This window comes from Ascidiella aspersa, chromosome 1 (genome assembly GCF_963924565.1).
Source record: "Ascidiella aspersa chromosome 1, kaAscAspe10.2, whole genome shotgun sequence".
Taxonomy (NCBI): domain Eukaryota; kingdom Metazoa; phylum Chordata; class Ascidiacea; order Phlebobranchia; family Ascidiidae; genus Ascidiella; species Ascidiella aspersa.
This window is the reverse complement of record NC_139447.1, coordinates 35,137,973-35,158,022: the sequence shown is the minus strand read 5'-3', so window position 1 is coordinate 35,158,022 and position 20,050 is coordinate 35,137,973. Positions and strand designations below refer to the sequence as shown.

Sequence of the window (20,050 nt, the reverse complement as noted above, 5' to 3'; positions counted from 1 at the left end):
CGAACAAGGTTCGACATAGTATTGAAACGCAAATCACGGCTGAAATTCCCATATCAATTTGGTTTCAGATCGGCACTGATACCACCCTAGTATCGGGGTACCGATATTACCACTTGGTATCGTATCGGCTATCGGTTGTGGACTCCGAGCCTATATAACCGGACATCGCTTCTACCTAGTACAACCTGTTGTTAGTCGATAGTCACGAATTAACAAAAATAGACATACCCAATGCCATATATAGTTATGTTTTCAGGACATTTCGCCAAACTACGCTTTCAATCAAATATTTTGCTGCGTTACATAGTATTACACAGTATCTGACGTAATATTTCATTACAACTACATAACTCAAAAACTGATGAAAACCTTATTGATAATCATCTTTATTTAATGCTATTCACGCTTTTAATCCGCGTTAAGAGCAGGTAATCTTTAGAGGGGAAATAAGCTGGAGACACAGGACACATGTCATTTAACAACAATGTAGTGGAAGACGCTTTTCCTTTGTGTTCTTCGCAAAAATCACTCGAGCGTGACTTTTCACACTTCACGTTTGCGTCATCTTACGGAAGTTTTTCAAAGTAATGTTAACCGCATAAAGGTGTCTGAGTTTTACTAAAAGATTAGCTAAAAGTGAAATAAAACAGGCTTCATTCGATCGTCAAAGGACGGAATACATTTGTACACACTGCAAAAGATTGTATTTCGTGAATACGATGGAAACTTAAAACGGAGAATGAAATATCGACATGGCTGAAGTTTAAAAGTTCATAAAAATAAAACACAAAACCTATATACAAGTGCATTTGTACGGCAATACAACAGATACATTGAAACCAGGGTAAAAGTTGGTAGTAAAAAATCATAAAGTGGAAATTGATTTATAAAACGGGCATTGTTTAAAACTATGGTTTTATTCAAACGATATTGTGATAGTGTTTGTACAACTTTATTGTCCAACACTTAGCAGCGGGCCAACGATATATATAATTTTCCTAGCGTTGCTTTGGAAAAGAATTGAACATTAGAATGGTTATTCTTAGCGTCATTCATAACATTTTTTGGACAATTATTTCTAATGTTAAAATTGTCGATTAAGTCGATTTAAAATTTAATTTAGAACTTTCTGCTTGTCATGGTTATAGGCCTACACGGCAATAACGCAAACTCATGTTTGGCTCACAATAGGAAAACAGCTTCCAACGGTATCGGCATTTAGGCTACACTTTGTAGTTAAAAAAGTTTCAAACAAGAAAATAATGTACAGTGGGAACTAATTTAAAGCAATGCTTTCCGCGATTATGTGCAATATATTGAAGTCGCCCATTATTAGCAAAATAGCTTAAAAAATTGTTTTGGCGTTTAAGCAGAAAAAACAAGGAAATGCTAGATTTCTGCTGGGAAATCGCCGTATTAAAATAAACCCTCTGTCCTGACCACAATAATAAAAAATATCAATAACATTAAGAAAGGGTTAATAATATTGAATATGTGCGTTTCAAGTAAAGTCATTTTCCTCAAATCTTGTTGTCCAACGAAACACCAATGCTCTCTCTTGTAGGCGAGGTATAGGAACCTGTTTTGGTATAATGAAAACGTTTAAAAGTATAGGTAATAGCTTGAATAAAAAGTTACTTTTAAATAACAGAATCTTGCTCTACGAGAAACCTACGGTACTGCAGTAAAAAAAAGAAAAAAAAAATTAAACTCGATACAAGACGCAAAATAAAGGAGCATTATCAACCAAAAAATTTTACACATTGGTGGGGCACTAGAAGTTTTCCTAACACATTGAAATTGCCCCGGGATAACAGTAAGGGCATTTATAACTGTTGGCCAACACACAATCACCTGGATTTTTATCCGCCCTTGAGTTTGTTTCTTTTCGTTGGCCCGATGACCTTTCAGCACTGTAGCAAATAAACGAATAAAATTAGGTTTTAGAAAACCTGTATTACAAATAAGAAAATATAGATTTAAATAAAACATTATTAGGATGTTACGATACATGATATCTTAGTTAAATAACAACTAAGAGGATCTAATAGTATCATATCTTGGTGCATTTTATTCCATGACATCAGTGTAATAAAAATATAAATAACAGAACTATACCTAAATGATTTAAACGTATTCTTAGTTCATTCAAGCATTTCGAGTTTACGAATAAGAATTACAACTAAAGTTTTAAACAGGCACACTCACTCGTTGACTGACGTCATCACCGACTTTGACGTATTTTTTTCGGGCTGAAAGAGAATGACGTAGCAACGGTAGCCGAAGAGACAGAGAAGAACGGTGACAGCGCTCAAGCTGAGGCAGATGGCAAGTGTGGCAACCTGACAAATGGCAAGGGACAAGTGTCATTAATAACATGTCACAGCAGCATGTTGCGTTTCTGTAGTCCAGTTGTTCTCAACCGGGGTGCCGCGGCACTCTAGTCTAGGGTGCCATTTTTTGCGCTCAAAACTGTCTAGAGATATTTCAAATTCTTTAGGATTCAATTTTTGCTCTATTGGGAAGCTTCTTAACAATTTTTTGTATACAATAAAAGTGTTTTTTGTGTACGATATAAAAAAAAAATAAATAAAGTTTTCTTTTCAACTTTATTGCACTTTTAATGAGCTGTCTCAATCTTGTTTATTGTAATGTTACAGTTAACACTCAGCAAAAATAAGAGCAAGCGCAAACTTTTTATAATTTCTGTAGGGTGGCACAAGCCAAAAAGGGCACTGCTGTAGTCAATCAGGTAAACATAGGGCTGTTTTCTTTAGGGCAAAACATGTGGTGTTATTATACAGGAAGAAGATATGTGTGCTTTTATTTAGTTTATAAATTTTTCCTGGCGTGCCTACAGTCTCGAGGTGACACAATAAGAATACTTTGCTGGTATGAACCAGTTGGAACAGTCTTTTCCAATGGTACAGCGTACGGCAATTGACATTGATAAAGTATTTAGTAACTAGTATAGCAAGCAATGGCTTCATTTAAAAACATATTGTTTATAAGAGTTTAAAGCAAATCAACATCACAATAAAATAAATTAAATCGAGTTTACCTTTAGTTCGACATCTGAAGCGTTGGTGATAAATATGGGAAGGAACGCAAGCCATATAACACAGGTGGCGTACATCGTAAAACCTGTCAAAACAAGGACAACATTGAAGCATAAACAAGTATGCACCAAGTTTCAGTGTTGTAAACAAGTTATTTTGAAATGACGTTAGCCCCAGTTAAATTTCGTAAAATAAAAAAGTCCCAGGTAAATCACTTTAAAAAAACTCAAGTCCAAGTCAAGTCTATTTAAATAAAACACAAGTCAAGTCCCAGTCAAGTCATAAATAAAAAGCAAATCAAGTCCTATTTAATCGGTAAACTACTAATGTTGGTAAACTCGCTTGATTACGAGCAATAACTCAACTACTAAATACCCAAAACGCAACATCCAGCAAGAAATATGTTTATATAGAAAAACTAGGATCAATAACCCAATTTATATATAAAAAAAGCTTAATGAAAACACTTCCTTTTTAACCCAAGTCATTTGTCCAAAAGACTTAAGTCAAGTCAAGTCAGTTTCCAGAAAGACTTAAGTCAAGTTAAGTCATTCAAAATCAGTGCCTTAAGAACACTAAGTCAAGTTATTGACTTAAGTTATTACAACAATGCCCAGTTTTCATGCAATTGTCTTTATAGCAGCAGGGTTGCCCCTTGTAAAGAAGCCAACGTTGATAAAAAGGTCAAAGTTTAAGGGTCAAGAAATGTCACTTACCGATAAACTGAGTCTCGTTGAAACCAGTCGGTACATTACGATTGATCGTGGCCAGGACGGTGCAGACCAGGATTAGGACAAACGGGTACGCCAGGCCCACCAGGACTCCGAGGTTCTCGACCCCCTTGCAGGACAGGAACCCTGTTTCGGTTGAGGGGTACACGGTGGTCGTGGCAGGGGGACTGACCGCGAACCACACCGTGACCACAAAGGCCTGGACGAAGATAAAGGCTAGGGTGGTCAGGATCTGGAATTTTGGCTGTAGGAAGGTTTTGACCTGTAGGATAAAAAGAGATTGGATTTGTTAAAGTTGGGAATAAAACAAAGGTGAGTTTACTCAGTTTATAATTTCGAAAGCTTTTGTGGTGTGAAAATATTGTATTAATAATCGGGGTTGGGGTGTTGATTTTTTATACTTGTTTTATTTAAAATGTGGAGCAGTGTTTGTACCAACTTTAACATTATTCCGAGCATTCAAATATAAATTATTTTATAACCCACTTGCTATGTTTTAATCATTAGTCCAACTGCAGGTTTTGTTTCCCTTGATTATTTAAATTATAATTTAAAAAGTCCTTGCCGGTTAACGAGACTGAAAAGTTTAAGAATCACTGAATAAAGTATAAAATGAAGAGTTTCTTTGAATCTTTTTTATGTAAAACAATTTAACGTTGACACGAAACTCGGTAAAACTATGTAAAGCAAAATAACAATACTATGGATGTCCGATACTTGACATTTTATTCCAATACCCGATATTTTTTGAACAAAATTATCGCGATTTAATCCGAAACCAAATGACGTCATAACTATGCTCAAATAGTCAAAATCGAAATATTGTATGTGTTTTTTTCAGGTCTTTAAGCTAAACTTCGCTTTAGATTTAAGAAGTTTAGTTACATCCAGTTGGTAACCTACTATCTATTAATAAAATTTCCTTTTTGGGTAGAATTGCTGTGTTAGACCCCTACAATCATGTCTAAAAAAATCGCTATATTAGTTTGGTATCTGATCGGTACCGATACAAGCCTAGTTTGGATGAGTATCGATGCTACCTCTTTGCATCGGGTATCGGCTCCGACCCGACATTATCCGACATTCCTACAAAAAATGTGGTAATACTAGTTTTCACTTTGGCCGAATCGCACCTGAGACGAGAGAAATGACTTGGACCGGAAGATTATGACGACCCGCATCGTTTTGGTGAGCATGCCGGCGTACATCATGGTCGGTCCCAGGGCCACGAAAACTCGTGACGTAGCACATGTGACGTCACTGGCACGCGTGCTGAGAACGAAACTGTCGACGAAGCACACGAGGGCACCGAAGAGCACAAACACGCAAAGCTCCTGTAAAAAAATTTAAGAATAAAACGTAAAATTTGAATCCAACTACTTGATTTGCTTAAAAATGTGAAAAACCCTGAACCATAAAAAACAGTAATTCCCAAATTAAAAAACTGTGCAGAACGAACTGCTTGTAATGTTTTTAGTTGTTCACAGACCCAAATTCCAATAATAAAAGTAAACTATAAATGTCCCTTGATAAAATTAAACAAACAAGTACAATCAACTTGATGGAAAAGTTCGTGCGATCCCCGTTACACTTTCTACGCTTCAATGAATTCATCTATTTTTTAACTCGAGGAACTTTTCGTTAAAACCCCTTTAAATATATACCTTAATATACTTCAGAAGGGCCAGTTCACGGATATTGTTTCTCGACTCGCTATTTGAGCCTGCGTAGCTCAGTTGGTGGAGGGACGGTCCCGGTATGACCGAGGTTGTGAGTTCGAATATTACTAAAGGCTTGTTTTACGAAAAGGATGCAGCAGGCAACGGTGCCATAGTTGTTTCTCGACTTTATCCCATATGAGCCTGCGTAGCTCAGTTAGTGAGGCGACGGTCCTGTATGACCGGAGGCTCACTGCAGGCTAGTTATTTTTTCTAGCCTGGATTATGCAAACATTCATAATGGATAGAATAATTATGTTGACGACTACGGTGTAGTATATTGCCATCTTTACTTTTAACTTTTATATCTTATGAAATTAATAATAAAACATTGGCCTTACCCTGCCCGACGCTTTCACAATCGCGCTTTCTCTGTGGATGAAAAAGACCACGGCCACAAAAAGTGTGGCCACAATCCCGGTCGATGCGAGCGCCAAAGAACCGATGCTCACTCCGCTGTCGTAACGGCTGTGTCTGGAACAACAAAGAAAGTTTTTCAAAATAATTTATTACCAGCAAGAATCGACGAAATGAAAAAATGAACTGTATGATCGTAATAAAGTAATAATAGGCACAATCGGGTATTTTTAGCGGTTAATTATCTAAACAAATTATAAGAAGGCATAAATATTTTGTATGTAAAATAAAAGTAGTCTATGTTATGTGTAGGGATGTCCGATTGTATGGGATTGGAGTCGATACTCGATACCAAATGGTAGTATCGGTATTCGTCCGATACTAGAGAGGTATCGGTGCCGATCCGATACCAAATCTATAAAGAAATTTAAGCCATAATTTGTGATTTAACGTAGTATTTCTACTTTCCAAAATATTTTTTTTTAAATTAATATGTTACCGACTCGAGGTAAATCAACTTGTTAACTGTAAAAAAGTACGTTTGAACATGTCAATTTTGTCTTTTTTTGCTTGGCTATAAAGTCATTCGGTATTCGATCGGGTGGCAAAACTTTAAGTTTTGAATGGAATAGTATGTCAGGTCTCGGACATCCTTGGTTATGAGAGACCGTTGGATAATTTTGAAACACTTCTTCCGGTCTTTAATAACGCCTTAACAACACACAGTATTTGACAAAAGATATTGCAACCACCGTATAGCGAAATGCAAAAACTAACGATGCCTGATTTCAACGGCAAAACATCAATTTTCTTTTTATAAAGAAACCATTTCTGTTTTTTTACTTGTCTTTGTAGGCCAGTTAAATAATAATAATTCTATACGGTTTGACAAATCCTAAATGAGTCTGCTTAATTGCTAGAATATGGAAATTCTTACTCTAGTTTGATCTTGTTGCATTGTGTCTTGTCCTTGTTTGGAATGGTGCCGGCGGGACAATTGACGCACTTGGTTCCGTTTAGACCGACGAACTGGTTCGCCAGACAGGTCTGACACAACCAGCAACAAATCTGAAATAACCGAGCAAACACGAACTATTAAATGACGTTAAACAAGAAAAATGCTTTAAGCTTTAAAACAGGAAAATACCTAAGTAACACGCCTTTAAAAAAGTAAATTAATTTGGCTAGATCGAAAATTTATATTGGCTGTGCCAATAGAACTATATAGACAAAAAATGTTTTGTTATTACCTTGTGTAGTCAGGAAAAAAAACATTTAATACTATTTACTAGTATATAATACGAAATATTGGTTACTCCTTAGAAGCATCTCTTAGGGCCACCTTTTATACCCAGGAAAAGTGTAATTCTACAGAAAACAACATCAAAGAGGGCAAATTTTATTACGTCGGCAAACATAAAATTTTAACAAAAAAATCGTAAAAATAAACAATATTTTTTGCGTTGTATTTACCGCAGCTTCAACTTTTTTTGCTTGACCGATTTTACACGGGTCACTGCACACCGACGTGACGTTTTCGTCCATTGTGCCAGTCATAGAAATCTCTGAAAACAAGTGTTTACTAAAATGTCAGCATTAAGTTTAATTTCGCATAAAACAATGCATACATATTTTTTATATTAACTAAAAGAAAGTAAGTGTAAAGTAAAGGGTGAAGATGTAGTGGCGTATTCTACCCACTGGCCAAAAAGGAGGCCGGGAGTGCCTGAAATGTGAAGGCCTAGTACTCAGGACCATTCTTCCAAAGGGAGACGGTGCCGCCACTTGGAGGTGGGGCCGGAGTTGAACTGCGCATCGGCAATAGGATAACATTTTTACCTTTTTTATGGTGTAGGTAATAAGTATAAAAAAAAAAACGGTAACCCGGTCTTACCCAGGAAAAAATGGAAGGACACAAACCCCACAGTGATCCGGTTAAAGACCACCGTCAGGTTATCATCAATATACTTACGCTTGTTTCGATAACTTCCAACAATCTTCCATTGTCCCAAGTTTGACCTTGAGTCGATCAGGTACTCCTGAAGGTCATATGTTGCCTGTCCGTCCTGGTTTGCGTCAAATGATAACTTATCGCCGTTGACACCTAATAACGATACAACATCATTCAAACAGCCAAGGTGTTTTATTCTTTGTCTGGCTTTACTGGCGATCACCAATACATTTCGATAGACCGTAACTTTTTCATCTAAGTACGTAAACAGCTAATTATCTGTTGTCGTTAAGTTATATTTTAAGCTGTAAAAAGTTAGGAAATATTTTGAAGTAAGTTATAATTAAAGCTGTAAAAAATTAAAAATCGTTACGGTCCCGAAACACAAAAAAACACTGAGTACAGTCTTCGCAGATACAAAATAAATTATATTAAGTCCAAAGTCAAACTAGTCGGTTGCTACCCTAATCTGTAAAAAAAAAAATTTTTTTTTTCGGATAATGGAAACGGTCTATAGACGAAGTATACACGTCAAATACTTTTTAGTTTTCACAGTTGGTAGCTTTACTTATTATGGATTTTTTAGGTTTTATAGCATCATATTCTGATCGGCTGGACACAGTTTTAATTAGATTTCTTCTTATTTTGTTTGTTTTCGTTGAATGGCATCAAATATGGTGTAACATTTAAAATAAGAGTGGCTGATTATTTTTGTTTAAACTTTACCTAATGGTTCAAAATAGGATTAAATTAACTTAACTGACACATTTGACTACCATTCAATTTGTTAAAGACTTAACATGTGACAAACTGAATGTGTGAAATATGAAGATATCTCCTCGCCCTTATAAATGACGACGACGAATGGAAGCAAATATTCTTTAGGCTTTCCTGTCCTAAAAGTCAGTCATTAATAATTTCTAGTTATTTGAATAACTAGTTAACTAGAACTTATTAATGACTGACATTGATCAAGACAGGAAAGTCTAATGAATATTTGACTTAAAATGTGATTAGGCAAATCGCAAAACAACTTGCCCACACCCTCTTTTTTTTAAGATACATAATCCACTCTGGGTTAAGTTTACCTGTGTAAGTGACGTTTTTCATGAAGGGATAGAGTTTCTTGGCCAGGTCGCCAGACTGTAGAGCGCCACAAGAAACTTTTGATCCGCAACTTGAGGCTTGGTAATTCTTCAACGCGTACACAAAAGCCAGCACGGCGTTGGCCACGCTCTGAAAATAAGATGCTTTAAGTCACATACGAACGTCACAAGTTAGCTACGACAATATATAGGCTGTTGTGGTGTAGAAGCGATGAAAGGCAATCTTTATAAAGAAATAGCATTTACAACAAAGTTTTCGCAATAAAATAAGCATAGGAAAATTAGTGAAAGCATTTCTCACGCAGTAAAAATCGGGCAATAAACAAAACTTAATTTAGTCTCAACCATGTTCCCGTAAAAACGACATGTTTATACTATTGAAAAACCTTTACTACTTTCGTTTTGACGCTTTTAGTCATAAAATCATTCATAAAATGTGTAAATCTTTGTTTTGTAAAATTTAACATTATTATAGCCTTTCCTATTCGCCGTGTCTTTAAAATACTATCATTTGCAATTACAAATCGATTCAACAGCAGAAATCCATACCAAAAGCTATAAAATAGATCACCTGCATTTTACTAAGAGTTTGGTATGTCGTTTTGTTAATTCCAGTATTCCAAGAACAAAGGGCTCCTGGCGTTGACGAACCTGGCACTGTAAAACGTCAATTGAACACTTCAAATATTTCATCGATGTAACTCAAAAAAAAATATAGTCTTAAAAAAAAATTAGGTATAAAACTTGTAGATATATCTCGTTGTTGGTTTTAACAGTCAATTTTGGCAGCATGGCTGGCAATTGCAAAAAACAGATCCGCGAATCTTAATTATTATTTTCTAACAAACTTAATAAGTTACAAAAAATACTCAAAATCATTCATAAAGTTACTTTCGATTCATAACATATATAGTGTACTTAGGTAAACGGAAGATCAAGGCTGACCGAATACATTTTCTACGTATGTTTAACATTACTGGCTATTCCGGTTTTTTGTGGTTGGTATAAAGCGGAAAAAAATCGCAAACTTACGCGGCAATTCGCACTTTTCGACTTGCTTAATAAACTCGGGAAACCACGGATTTCGAAGTTCGGCGCTCGAGTTTGTAACCGCTAGATGTTGACCCAGAGTCAGTTTGGCCATGTGATCTTTCAAGGCTGTGACGACTCTGGTCTTCGGTTGGAATGTTATGGAACCTTAAGTGAAAATCAAAGTAAAATTAATAGGGCAAGAATTACAATGTCATGTGCAAAAATTTTAATTGTGAAAAGATAAAATGCTATAAAACCAAACTGAAAAGGAAACTTGTTTTGCATTATTTAAAAATGTAGTTTTTCAATAAAAATATGGAAAAGACAACTTGTGTCGAACTTTTTTTATCAGAATCGTCCAGTGCCGTATTTCGGTACGATAGTTAAGAACTATAATATTGCTAGCTAGGTTTGATTGATTAAAAACCGAAAATAAATATAACAAAGAAATCCTATTCTTTTGCACAGATTTGTCATTATTCTGTCAATACCGATTTAAACATTCAAGTATTTTTCCGCATAATTTGCTCGAAAAAAAAACAAAAAATATCTTTCGCAAATTACTGAAAAAAAATCATAATAAAGTATTCTTGGACCAATTACTTTGCTTACCTTCCAGTGACTTTCTGTAGTCGGTTTTACTGGAAATAGTGGGAAGTTGTCCTGACCAACCATCTGAACCTATCCACTTAAAGTGACCACGTGACTGCGGATTCGCATGAGCGGCTGTGATCAGTTGTTCCGCATCGTTGCTCTTCGTGAAAACCACAACGGCTGGTGGATAGATAAAAAATGAAAATTACATGTAGGGTAGGTTAAAGCAGTGGTATTCAACCTCATTATTAACTGACCACTATTTAAATAAAATTAAATCAGCATTACCATGCAACCCCAGTTTTTTTTTCGATAAGTTATGCGTGGACTGAATGACACGAGTGACTAATTATGTCTAAATTATACACAGTTACAAAGAACTGTGGCTACCCATGTGTACCAAAAGGAGTTTTAATTACGAGCGCAATGAAATAACCAAAACTGCAGTTATTGGTGATTGAAGGCGACCTTATAAAAGTTTAGGAAGCCACATGGGGTCGCGACCCACAGGTTTGAGACACTGCTGGGTTAGGGTATGTATCTTAACGCCACAAAATAAGAGTTACGAATGGCGGATTCTTTTCAACAAGAAACCAATGAATAATTGATTATTGGCTATAAATTATACCCAAACAATGAAACGTTAACCTATATTTATTAAGTGGGACGAGATACAGTAGAGTCTTTTTTAACGATATAGTGAATATTTTCAAGTTCCATTTGGTTAAATAAGAGGTCAGTAGAAGCAGTTAAATAATAACGTTGTAGCAGTGTTGTAAAGTCTCAGTTAAGTCAATTTCAAGTCAATGACGTAAAAGTAAACAATTAAACCTTAAAAATGGTAAACTCGTCCGATTTTGAGCAACAATCTAAAAAATAACACAAAGCGCAATATGCGGTAATAAAATTGTTTAATGTGCCAAACTTGAGATCCATTTTATTGAAAAACACTTAATTTAATCCCAAGATATTTGACAAATAACTTAAGTCCAAGTCAATTAAAGTCCAAGTCAATCCACGTGATACATATTATTTTTGTCACATGGTTGTTTTGATTTGTACAAACCTTTTGCCCTCCTGTTTAAAAGTAGGTTGTTTAATATGTTGTTGTAGTCGACTGGCTCGGGGTTGCGCGGTATTGCCCTGGCAACTGCGATGCATATTCCTTCCTTTACGGCGAGAGATTGAACCTCTGAAATAAAATAACTTTGGTAAAAAGTTAAAGAGACATATATCTCATGCTGAAAGTTCTTGGGATTTCTTGAACTGGCTGTTGAATTACTATCCTAAAATAAGCCAACTTAACAAAATTGAAACCTTCAAGGCATTTTTTGAGGTTATTAGGCCAAAAAGTTTGGTTAGTTTTTTTTTTACTTTTCAAGGTGTAGTCACCGCATTTGATTGCAAATCATGGCTAACATTTACATATCATTTTGGTATCGGATCGGCACCGATACCAACTTAGTATCGAACGGTTACCGAAACTTTAAAACTTGCATTCGGGTATCTGCTCCGATCCGATATTATTGGACGTTTGTTTTCGTAATCCAATGTCTGTTTATTCAACGACAATTTGACAAAGTAGGTGCATCTCTGTTCCAGACGTGGACAACTAGATTTATTTCAGTTTTTAATACCTGATTAGAATTAGATCATTTTTATGTTTTTTTAATTAAATAGAATTAGAATTAGCGAGTTCTTAAAAAAACGTATTTTAACTACAATTACATTTAATTTTATTCACAATCAATTTCATTTAAATCGCGAACTATTCTAATAAGAATAAGAATGGAAAATATATGTGTGCTAATTTGTATGCATTTTAGCATAACATATGCTTTTCAGACGTATGTAAAAATTACATACAAGTCATTCCAACCAAAGAGTTGTAATTAAAATTATTTGTTTTGACTGAAAGACTAAAAATGCTGTTGGAAAAAGTAGCATTTTTGATAAAATTCGAATTAAATTAGAACTAGAACTAGAGCACACAAGCAATTCACAAATTAGATTAAAATTAGAATTAGCCGAATTTTGCACTGATGAGAGAACTAGAAATTATCGTCCAAGTTTAGTTTTAAAATCTACGTCTGTGTCAAACCTCTATATCCTCTGATCCCGTAAAAGTCATCTTCGTAGACGATCGAGATGTAGTTCCACTCCTTCATCTTGAGCAGCGAGACCATTGCCTTAGCCTGGTTGGAATCTGACGGGACGGTTCGAAAGAAGTAAGGAAATCGGTTCTTGTTACTCAGGTCTGGATGGGTCGACCACGGGCTTACCTTGTAAAAAGAAGTTTTCCAATAAAAACTGAAATAAAACTAATTGAAAAGTTCATTTTGTGGTTAATATGTCATTGGACAAGTAGGTAAGTGTAACTTATGTTAATCTAAATAGAATAGCTTTCTTTCAAAAAACGCCTAAATGCAGGTATTGAAAAGTGCGTTAAGTAGTTAATATGTCACAACCGGTTGATCAAGTGGGTATAGGTAAACCTTTATTTAATCTAAATCGTAATCTTTCCTTCAAAAAGCATCTAAACGTAGGCATAGAAATCCAATTATTATTCTTCCATTGGTCTTTAGGGTGGTTAATTAGTAAGTAAAAATGTAACATCCGAAATCTTAGCATTTCGCGGTTAAATACTTAGTATACTTAGCATTTAAAGGTTAACAAATGGTCAAATGTTAACCGAACTACGCGGTTCTTCAAGTCTCCTCGACCTATCGCCTGGAAATCAATTGTCGTTTCGCTTTAAAATAGGGCGACCAAAACTAGATAGGATAGTTTAATTTGCTGGAGGAAACTCTAGTCGGAAATGCGCCCACAATCAAGCTACATTTTTTCTATCATCGATTACCAAATTGTCAGGTGAAAGTTAAATCTTAAGTTTAAAAAAATATTGAAAGTTAAAACGACACATTAACTGAAGATGATACAAGCTCGTATCGAAACGTCTTAATCAAGATGATGTCGATCTACTCGATCTTTTTGGCTTTGCAATACATTATCTAGCTACATTACAGATCCGTGCATAGTGTACCCTAGTATAAAACATGTGTTCAAAAGTGGGACGTTTTTTTTCAAATTACAGAAAAGTGACCGATGCCATCTCCCACCTGTGGTATCTTGAATATCTGCAAAATGCTTGCTGTCTGTATGGATACGGCACTGGACGAGGCTCCGACAATCCCTGCGAAGTATCCCGTCTTGTTTGTCTGTGGAGCCCAGAAGTATGGCAGGAGGAAAGCGTTCACCGACTGAATAAAAACAGGTGGTTGATTTAGCCGTTATAACTATAGGGACGTCAAACAGCGATAGGTCTAAGTCGATAAACGATGCCTAGTAGTGTTATCGGTACCCGTCCGACACTAAGGCGATTTTGCTGCCGATTCGATAGGAAAATGATTTGTGTTTTCTACCAAAATGTTGGGCATAATAAAACGTGAAGTATTGGGCGTTTTTAAGTAGATTACTAGTAATGAAACAAGTCCAACTTTGACTTTTCACCGAGGGTGCTTAGTTTTGTTAAGCGCCTAAGTCAGGTTTCAAATCGCCTAAGAATAAAAGTGTCAGACTGTTGAAAGTTAAGTTTTCGATTTATCGTATGCAAAATCGAGCGTTCAATTTTGTTGCAAAGTAACAATATTACCGGCATGTAATGCAAATCAGGACCAATCGTTGTACTTTTACTACATTTTAAAGTTGTGCTATTTTCGTGGGTTTTTAAGATATACACAATGCCACAACTTTAAATGTAACATCCTGAAGAAAGGTTTTAATTTAGAAAATAAATTTATTGGGGTAAAACGGTAGGACCCCTGTTTTAGCGGCAACCGTAGACGCCCCTGTTCCAGCGGTAACTCTGATGCCAAATCACCTTACAACTTTCGAACGAAGTTAGAAGATTAAGGGTCATTTATCACGCCAGTAAAACACGAGTTCACAAGTTAGAAAAGCTCGACTTCTGCGACGAATTGCGTCAAAGTAGCCTGAACATGACGCACTACGGAAGGGGAGGTGCTAAAGACAAGAGGCACGTTTTCTATCAAAACCTGTCTGAAAACACATCATTCTTGGCAGAACCGATCACTCAAAAGCTGCGTTTCCTCTAAGGCAGCGGTTCTCAACCAGTGGGCCATGGCCTGAGAAAAGTCTGCGTTATCTAATAGAATTCCTTTATGTAAGACATAGGTAAACGCAAAGCGAATTGCGTTAATGAACAAACCTCGCCCATTGAACCTGTATATGATTTTTTTGGCTTTGATCGTTAACTCTTCACATTCTTTTAAGTTACCCTGAAAAAAAATATATAGTTTCTAAAAAAATTCGGTAGCCATCCCCATCTAGCTCAGTGGTTTACAATATTTTTTGCCCACACCACCCCCAGAAAAAGTAAATTAGCTGTGGTACCCGTTTAAGTGATTTACTCCAATGTCACAATAAACGAAACTGGGACAATACAAATCAACTATACAGTGTGAATAAAAAATATATATTCTTATTTATTGTACCTAAACATACTCAGGCTACCCACAGGCCACAATTCTTTAATTTTTCCAAAATCCCGCGACACCTGAGCATTAGAATAGCACCCATTTCGAAACCATTATCTAACTAATACAGCGGTTCTCAACCAGTGGGCCATGACTCACTGGTGGGCCATAAGAACATTTGAGGTGGGCCACAGACCAATTTAAAAAAGCTATATTTAGTTTCATTTGTGTCACTATGTTTAATTTTACAGGAATAATGGCTTGGGGAGGAATTAAAAGGGAATGTAAATTTATTGTTCAGCCGCAAGTATCTCACTAATACACTGTTGTATAAATAATCTGTTTTGAAATATGTTCTGCTGTGTTTTGTTCTAAACCTATTTTATAGTTTTTTCTTTCATAAAAATGTATTGGGCCACAGAAATTTTTGCAACGTAAATGGGCCACGAAAAAAAAGGTTGAAAACCACTGCTCTAAGGCGCTCAACTGCTCTTGTCGCAAACTTGCATCGTTTCAAATTTTAAAGTGAAATAACATTTGAGGCATTTTTGGACTGCGACTCAGCAATAAAGTGTATTAACCGGTGGTTCCCCACCAGGGGTCCGTAAGATGTTTTCAGTTGGTCCGCGAGTGGCCTGAACACTGGTAGATTTTTGAAGTGCAACAGTTCTTGAATGTAGCATTTGTGTTCGAATTTTTATTTTTAATTCACTACAAGACTACATTTAAAGTGCCCTATCCTGTACATAAATGTATTATACGTACATTTATTATGTCACAAACGTATTATAGTATTAAAAAAAAAACTGTGTTTTAAACAAGTAATTTTGAAATGACTTGCGTCCCAATCAAGTCATTCGTAAATAAGTCCAAGTTAAGTAGGTCATTTTTAGAGCAAGTCAACTTTAAATCAAGTTCTTGTCATAAAAATAAAACTGCAAACCATTAACTCTGGTATACACATCCGATTATGAGCAATTACTCAAGTAAAAAAACATACACGCAACATATAGCAAGCAACTTGTTTTATGTGCAAATATTAGTAAAATCGCTTAATGAAAACATTTCATTTTTTACTCAAGTCATTTGTTGAAATGAATTTAATCCAGGTCAAGCAATTTGTTCAAAACACTTAAGTCAAATCAAGTCATTTTGACCGAAAGACTTACGTCAAGTCAAGTCATTGCTGCTGGAAACTTGTAAACACGTGGGAGAGCAGCAACGTGCCTTGTGTAAACGCGTGATTAATTATAAGTGCCACCAAAGCATTTGCGACCGAAATAAGACGTCGCGCCTCTATCGAAGAAATGCCAGGAAAGGAACGCGTACACAACGCACCGATTCCATTTATCATACTTTAACAACCGTTTAATCTTCTATTTTACTAGAGTTGATAAACTCAAGTCTTCCTTGTGTAAAAAACGGCCTCAAATTATTTTTAAAATGCTAAAAGGCTGTTAATCGCAAAATTGGCAGCAAAATCGACCAAAAATCTCGTGTACGCACAACATAACTAAAGCAGGGGTTTTCAACTGGGTTCCATGAACACCTTGGGGGTACAAGGACTAAGTTTAGGGGGTCCATGCATGGAGACCTAATTGAAATACATGTGTATTATTGCAAAATAAAATGAATTTTCTAGAAAAAGCATATAAACTAATAAATGCCCGGCGTCTTTTACTTCAGTGTAATGAAACTTTGTTTTGATTTTGATTTCACATATTTGAACCGAAACACGCGAGTTTCGGAGACGTCATCCTTAAACGTTTCATGCCGACCATGGTCGACGAGAACCAACATTTTTTTGCAGGAGTTTAAAAAGATTAAAACACCCCTTATAAAGCATCAAACCGCATGTCAAGTTAAGGTTAAACTCCAAACACTTAGCATACCTTATCGCATGCCCTGTAATGCTTTCTTTAGTTTAACTACAACATTTCAAGAAATCATCGGTGTTTTAAAGGCAACTTTTAGATCGCAATTCAAACGTCGAACGCAAAAGTCAACAACGTCAACCAGCCTTACCCTCTGCACTGCGTGTGTGTCTGTGTCACAAGTGTCCACCATCAGTGTGCCCAGCTTTATTCCAGGCAAAGTGGAAGCATTGGAGTTCACCTGCCAAATTAAAACGCACCAGTGAACTTACACCTTTGTATAGATAATGCCCCTTAAAGAAAAAGTTTGTTATATATGCCTCAATTGTGGTTTGGAATTGTATTACTACTTAAATGACAGTTACTCATCAGGCTGAATAAAAATGTTCTATACCTAGAGCAGTGGTTCTCAACCGGGGGCGCCGTGGCACTCTAGGGTGCCATTTTTAACGCTCAAGGGTGCCGAGAGATATTTTAAATTCTTTAGGATTCAATTTTCGCATTCTCCGGATACCAATGTTTGCGCTATTGGTAAGCTTTCTTTTGTGCTGTTTTAATCTGTTTTTTTGTCACGTTACAGTTAACCACTCAGCAAAAAACGAGCAAGGGTGCCGCAAACTATTAAAAATTTCTGTAGGGTGCCGCAAGCCACAAAAGGTTGCGAAACACTGACCTATAGGCTAGATTGGTTAATTGGTCACGAAGTAGTGAACATAAACCGTGGGTGGAACGGATTGCTATTATTAATATTTGCAAGATTCTTTAAGCAAATGCAAATGCTTCTGCGTGGGATTCCAGTAAACACAACATAATTGTGTATATAAATAATATTTTCTTATTAAAATTAGTTTTTTGACTTTGTTAAAAATAAATAAAGATGTTGAAAATGAACAAAGAGCTATTTGAAATCTTCAAATGATACCTACTTCTGTATGGGATTTGGTGTTCTTCTTACGTCTGGTCTTACTACAACCACTAACCGTTATGCTCCAAAATTCTTTGCATTTTTGCCCAAAAGTCTTAACCCAACCTGGTTTATATATGTAAACTAGAAGAATGCAAAGCTCTTTATGCATCTTTCCCCGAATCTCTTTCCTCTTACAAAAAAATCACCTGGTCCACGATCATGTTTATTGTTTCTATGGCCTGTATACCGTCCTCCAGAAGCGTCGAGCAGTTGTCGCCGATTCCGCGCTTATGAACCCTCAGCAACCCACCGATTATAACGTCACCAGGACGGTACTGGATCATGTTGCCTTTCTTAGCCTGATCGTGCAAAAGAAATCAAAATGTTAATTTATTTTTTTTGGGGGGTATTATCTCTAAATGTTTGCCGCATTTTGTTTTTGCACCAGCAGGGGTCGCCAAACTTTTTGCGTAAAAGGCCGGATGACTGTAAGGAATTAAGAAATAGGTAGTGTACGAATTAAGAAATAGGTAGAATGATTTGGCTTATTAATCTCAATATTTCTACGTAAAACAATTTTCATGTTGTATATTACGTTTTTGTAATTTTTAGTTTATATATTGCTCATATATCGGACGAGTTTACCAATTTTATTAGTTTAACGTTTTGTTTTATTTTTTCTGGGACTTGACTTGGACTTAAGTTATTTCACGAATGACTTGACTGGAACTTGAGTTTCTTAACATGGCTTATTCGCAACACTGGGTAACAGGTCGGTAGAATTAACTCTGCGGGCCGGGATTTGCTCGCGAGCCGTAGGTTTGAGAACCCAGTTTTACACAAATTCAGTTTTTGAATCCGCACTTGGAAGAAAAGATGCTGGCATTTAAGTTTCGCATGCCTCGGTAAATCGGTAAGACGATTAGTTTGTTTTTAAAATAACAAAAAGTTTCGAAAACGTTTCCTGGCACATCGGTTTGTACACCACCGTGGTTGTACACCAGTGTAGCACTCGAAAAGTAAAACTGCCTCGGTATAACAAAGTACAGAAGCAAATTATTTTATTTGCACGTAGATACACAATTCGTTTAGCGTATGTTTTTTACACTGAAGAAAAAGCAGACGCTTATAAAACAACAGTCTTTAGTCAGGGTTTTTTTAGGGCGAATAAACACTGCGTGATGCACAAACTGTCAAACGGAATTATTAATTTCTAAAAAAATCCATGAACTTTCGAAAGAGGCTTGGAATTCGATAATTCTATGTTTCAACGTTAGGTTTAGTACAGAACATTATCGAATATTAGAACGGTTTTATCCAACCTGATGCAAAACTATAATTGGAACCCAACCCACCTGGTATTCTGGTGACGTAGGGCTGACGTAACTGTCAAAATCTGAAACAAAAACAGTTTGTTTATTTATAAAGCATTATACACATTACACCTTATATTCATCGCGGTCTATAAATGTTTTATTGTTATGGTTGTAAGTCATAGTGATTATGGTGATGCTTCTGTATGCTAATCCACAACAAGAATGGTTCAGCTATCTGTAAATTTAGGTACAAAGCTAACGATATTTGACTCATAAAGTTCTGGGCCTATATTTAGGATATCCAATAATTTCGAAACCGATGTAATAAACTAAGTGGTTAAGTTACGGTAATCGTATGGTACGAGGGTATAGTAACGGTTCTAATTCGATCTTAAATTGATATTTTGCGCAAAATATCGAGTGTCGTCATATATAACCGAAAAAAGGTTTGATATTTGGGTTGAATAATATCAGACGTGAAATATTTAAATTTGGTATTTGCATAGTAGAACATAAAGTATATGTGGTATTTCAGACGTCTTGTTTCAAGCCGTTAAACGTCTCTTAGGCAAAGCAACTTTTTGTCTCACTATATTTAATATTGTCAAATTTAAATTCTTCACGTGTTCTTAAGGTATACAAGTTAAAATACCCGTTATACATGTCTTAGGCAAACCATGTTGTCTCACTATTTTATTGTCAAATCACGTCCATTACGTGATTTTAAAGTACAAGTTAAAATAAAGTATATGAAAAATATTAATCCTACATCTTAAAGCAGAACTTGAATGCAGAAACAGAACAAGCACTGATAGCAGCAACTTTATCATAATGACAATGTTGTGTTTGCTACAATATGTGCCTGAAAAATAAAAAGAATGTTATACACCAGGGGTCAACAAACTAAAG

At 35.9% G+C, this 20,050-nt stretch overlaps 1 protein-coding gene across 1 annotated transcript; it reads right to left on the bottom strand.

Moving 5' to 3' along the window:
• Positions 1–1,102: 1,102 nt before the first annotated feature.
• LOC146170250 (metabotropic glutamate receptor-like) lies at positions 1,103–18,202 on the bottom strand (the record flags this gene model as incomplete). The annotated part of the gene is made up of 19 exons (XM_083387980.1): positions 1,103–1,579; positions 1,855–1,913; positions 2,209–2,342; positions 3,062–3,144; positions 3,776–4,052; positions 4,924–5,124; positions 5,850–5,982; positions 6,803–6,933; positions 7,339–7,430; positions 7,760–7,969; positions 8,905–9,052; positions 9,494–9,579; positions 9,955–10,119; positions 10,567–10,728; positions 11,615–11,740; positions 12,650–12,830; positions 13,668–13,808; positions 17,070–17,159; positions 18,032–18,202. Coding segments are annotated over 19 exons (2,649 nt in total), but the record flags the coding sequence as incomplete, so codon positions are not given.
• Between the last annotated feature and the right edge of the window lie 1,848 nt (positions 18,203–20,050).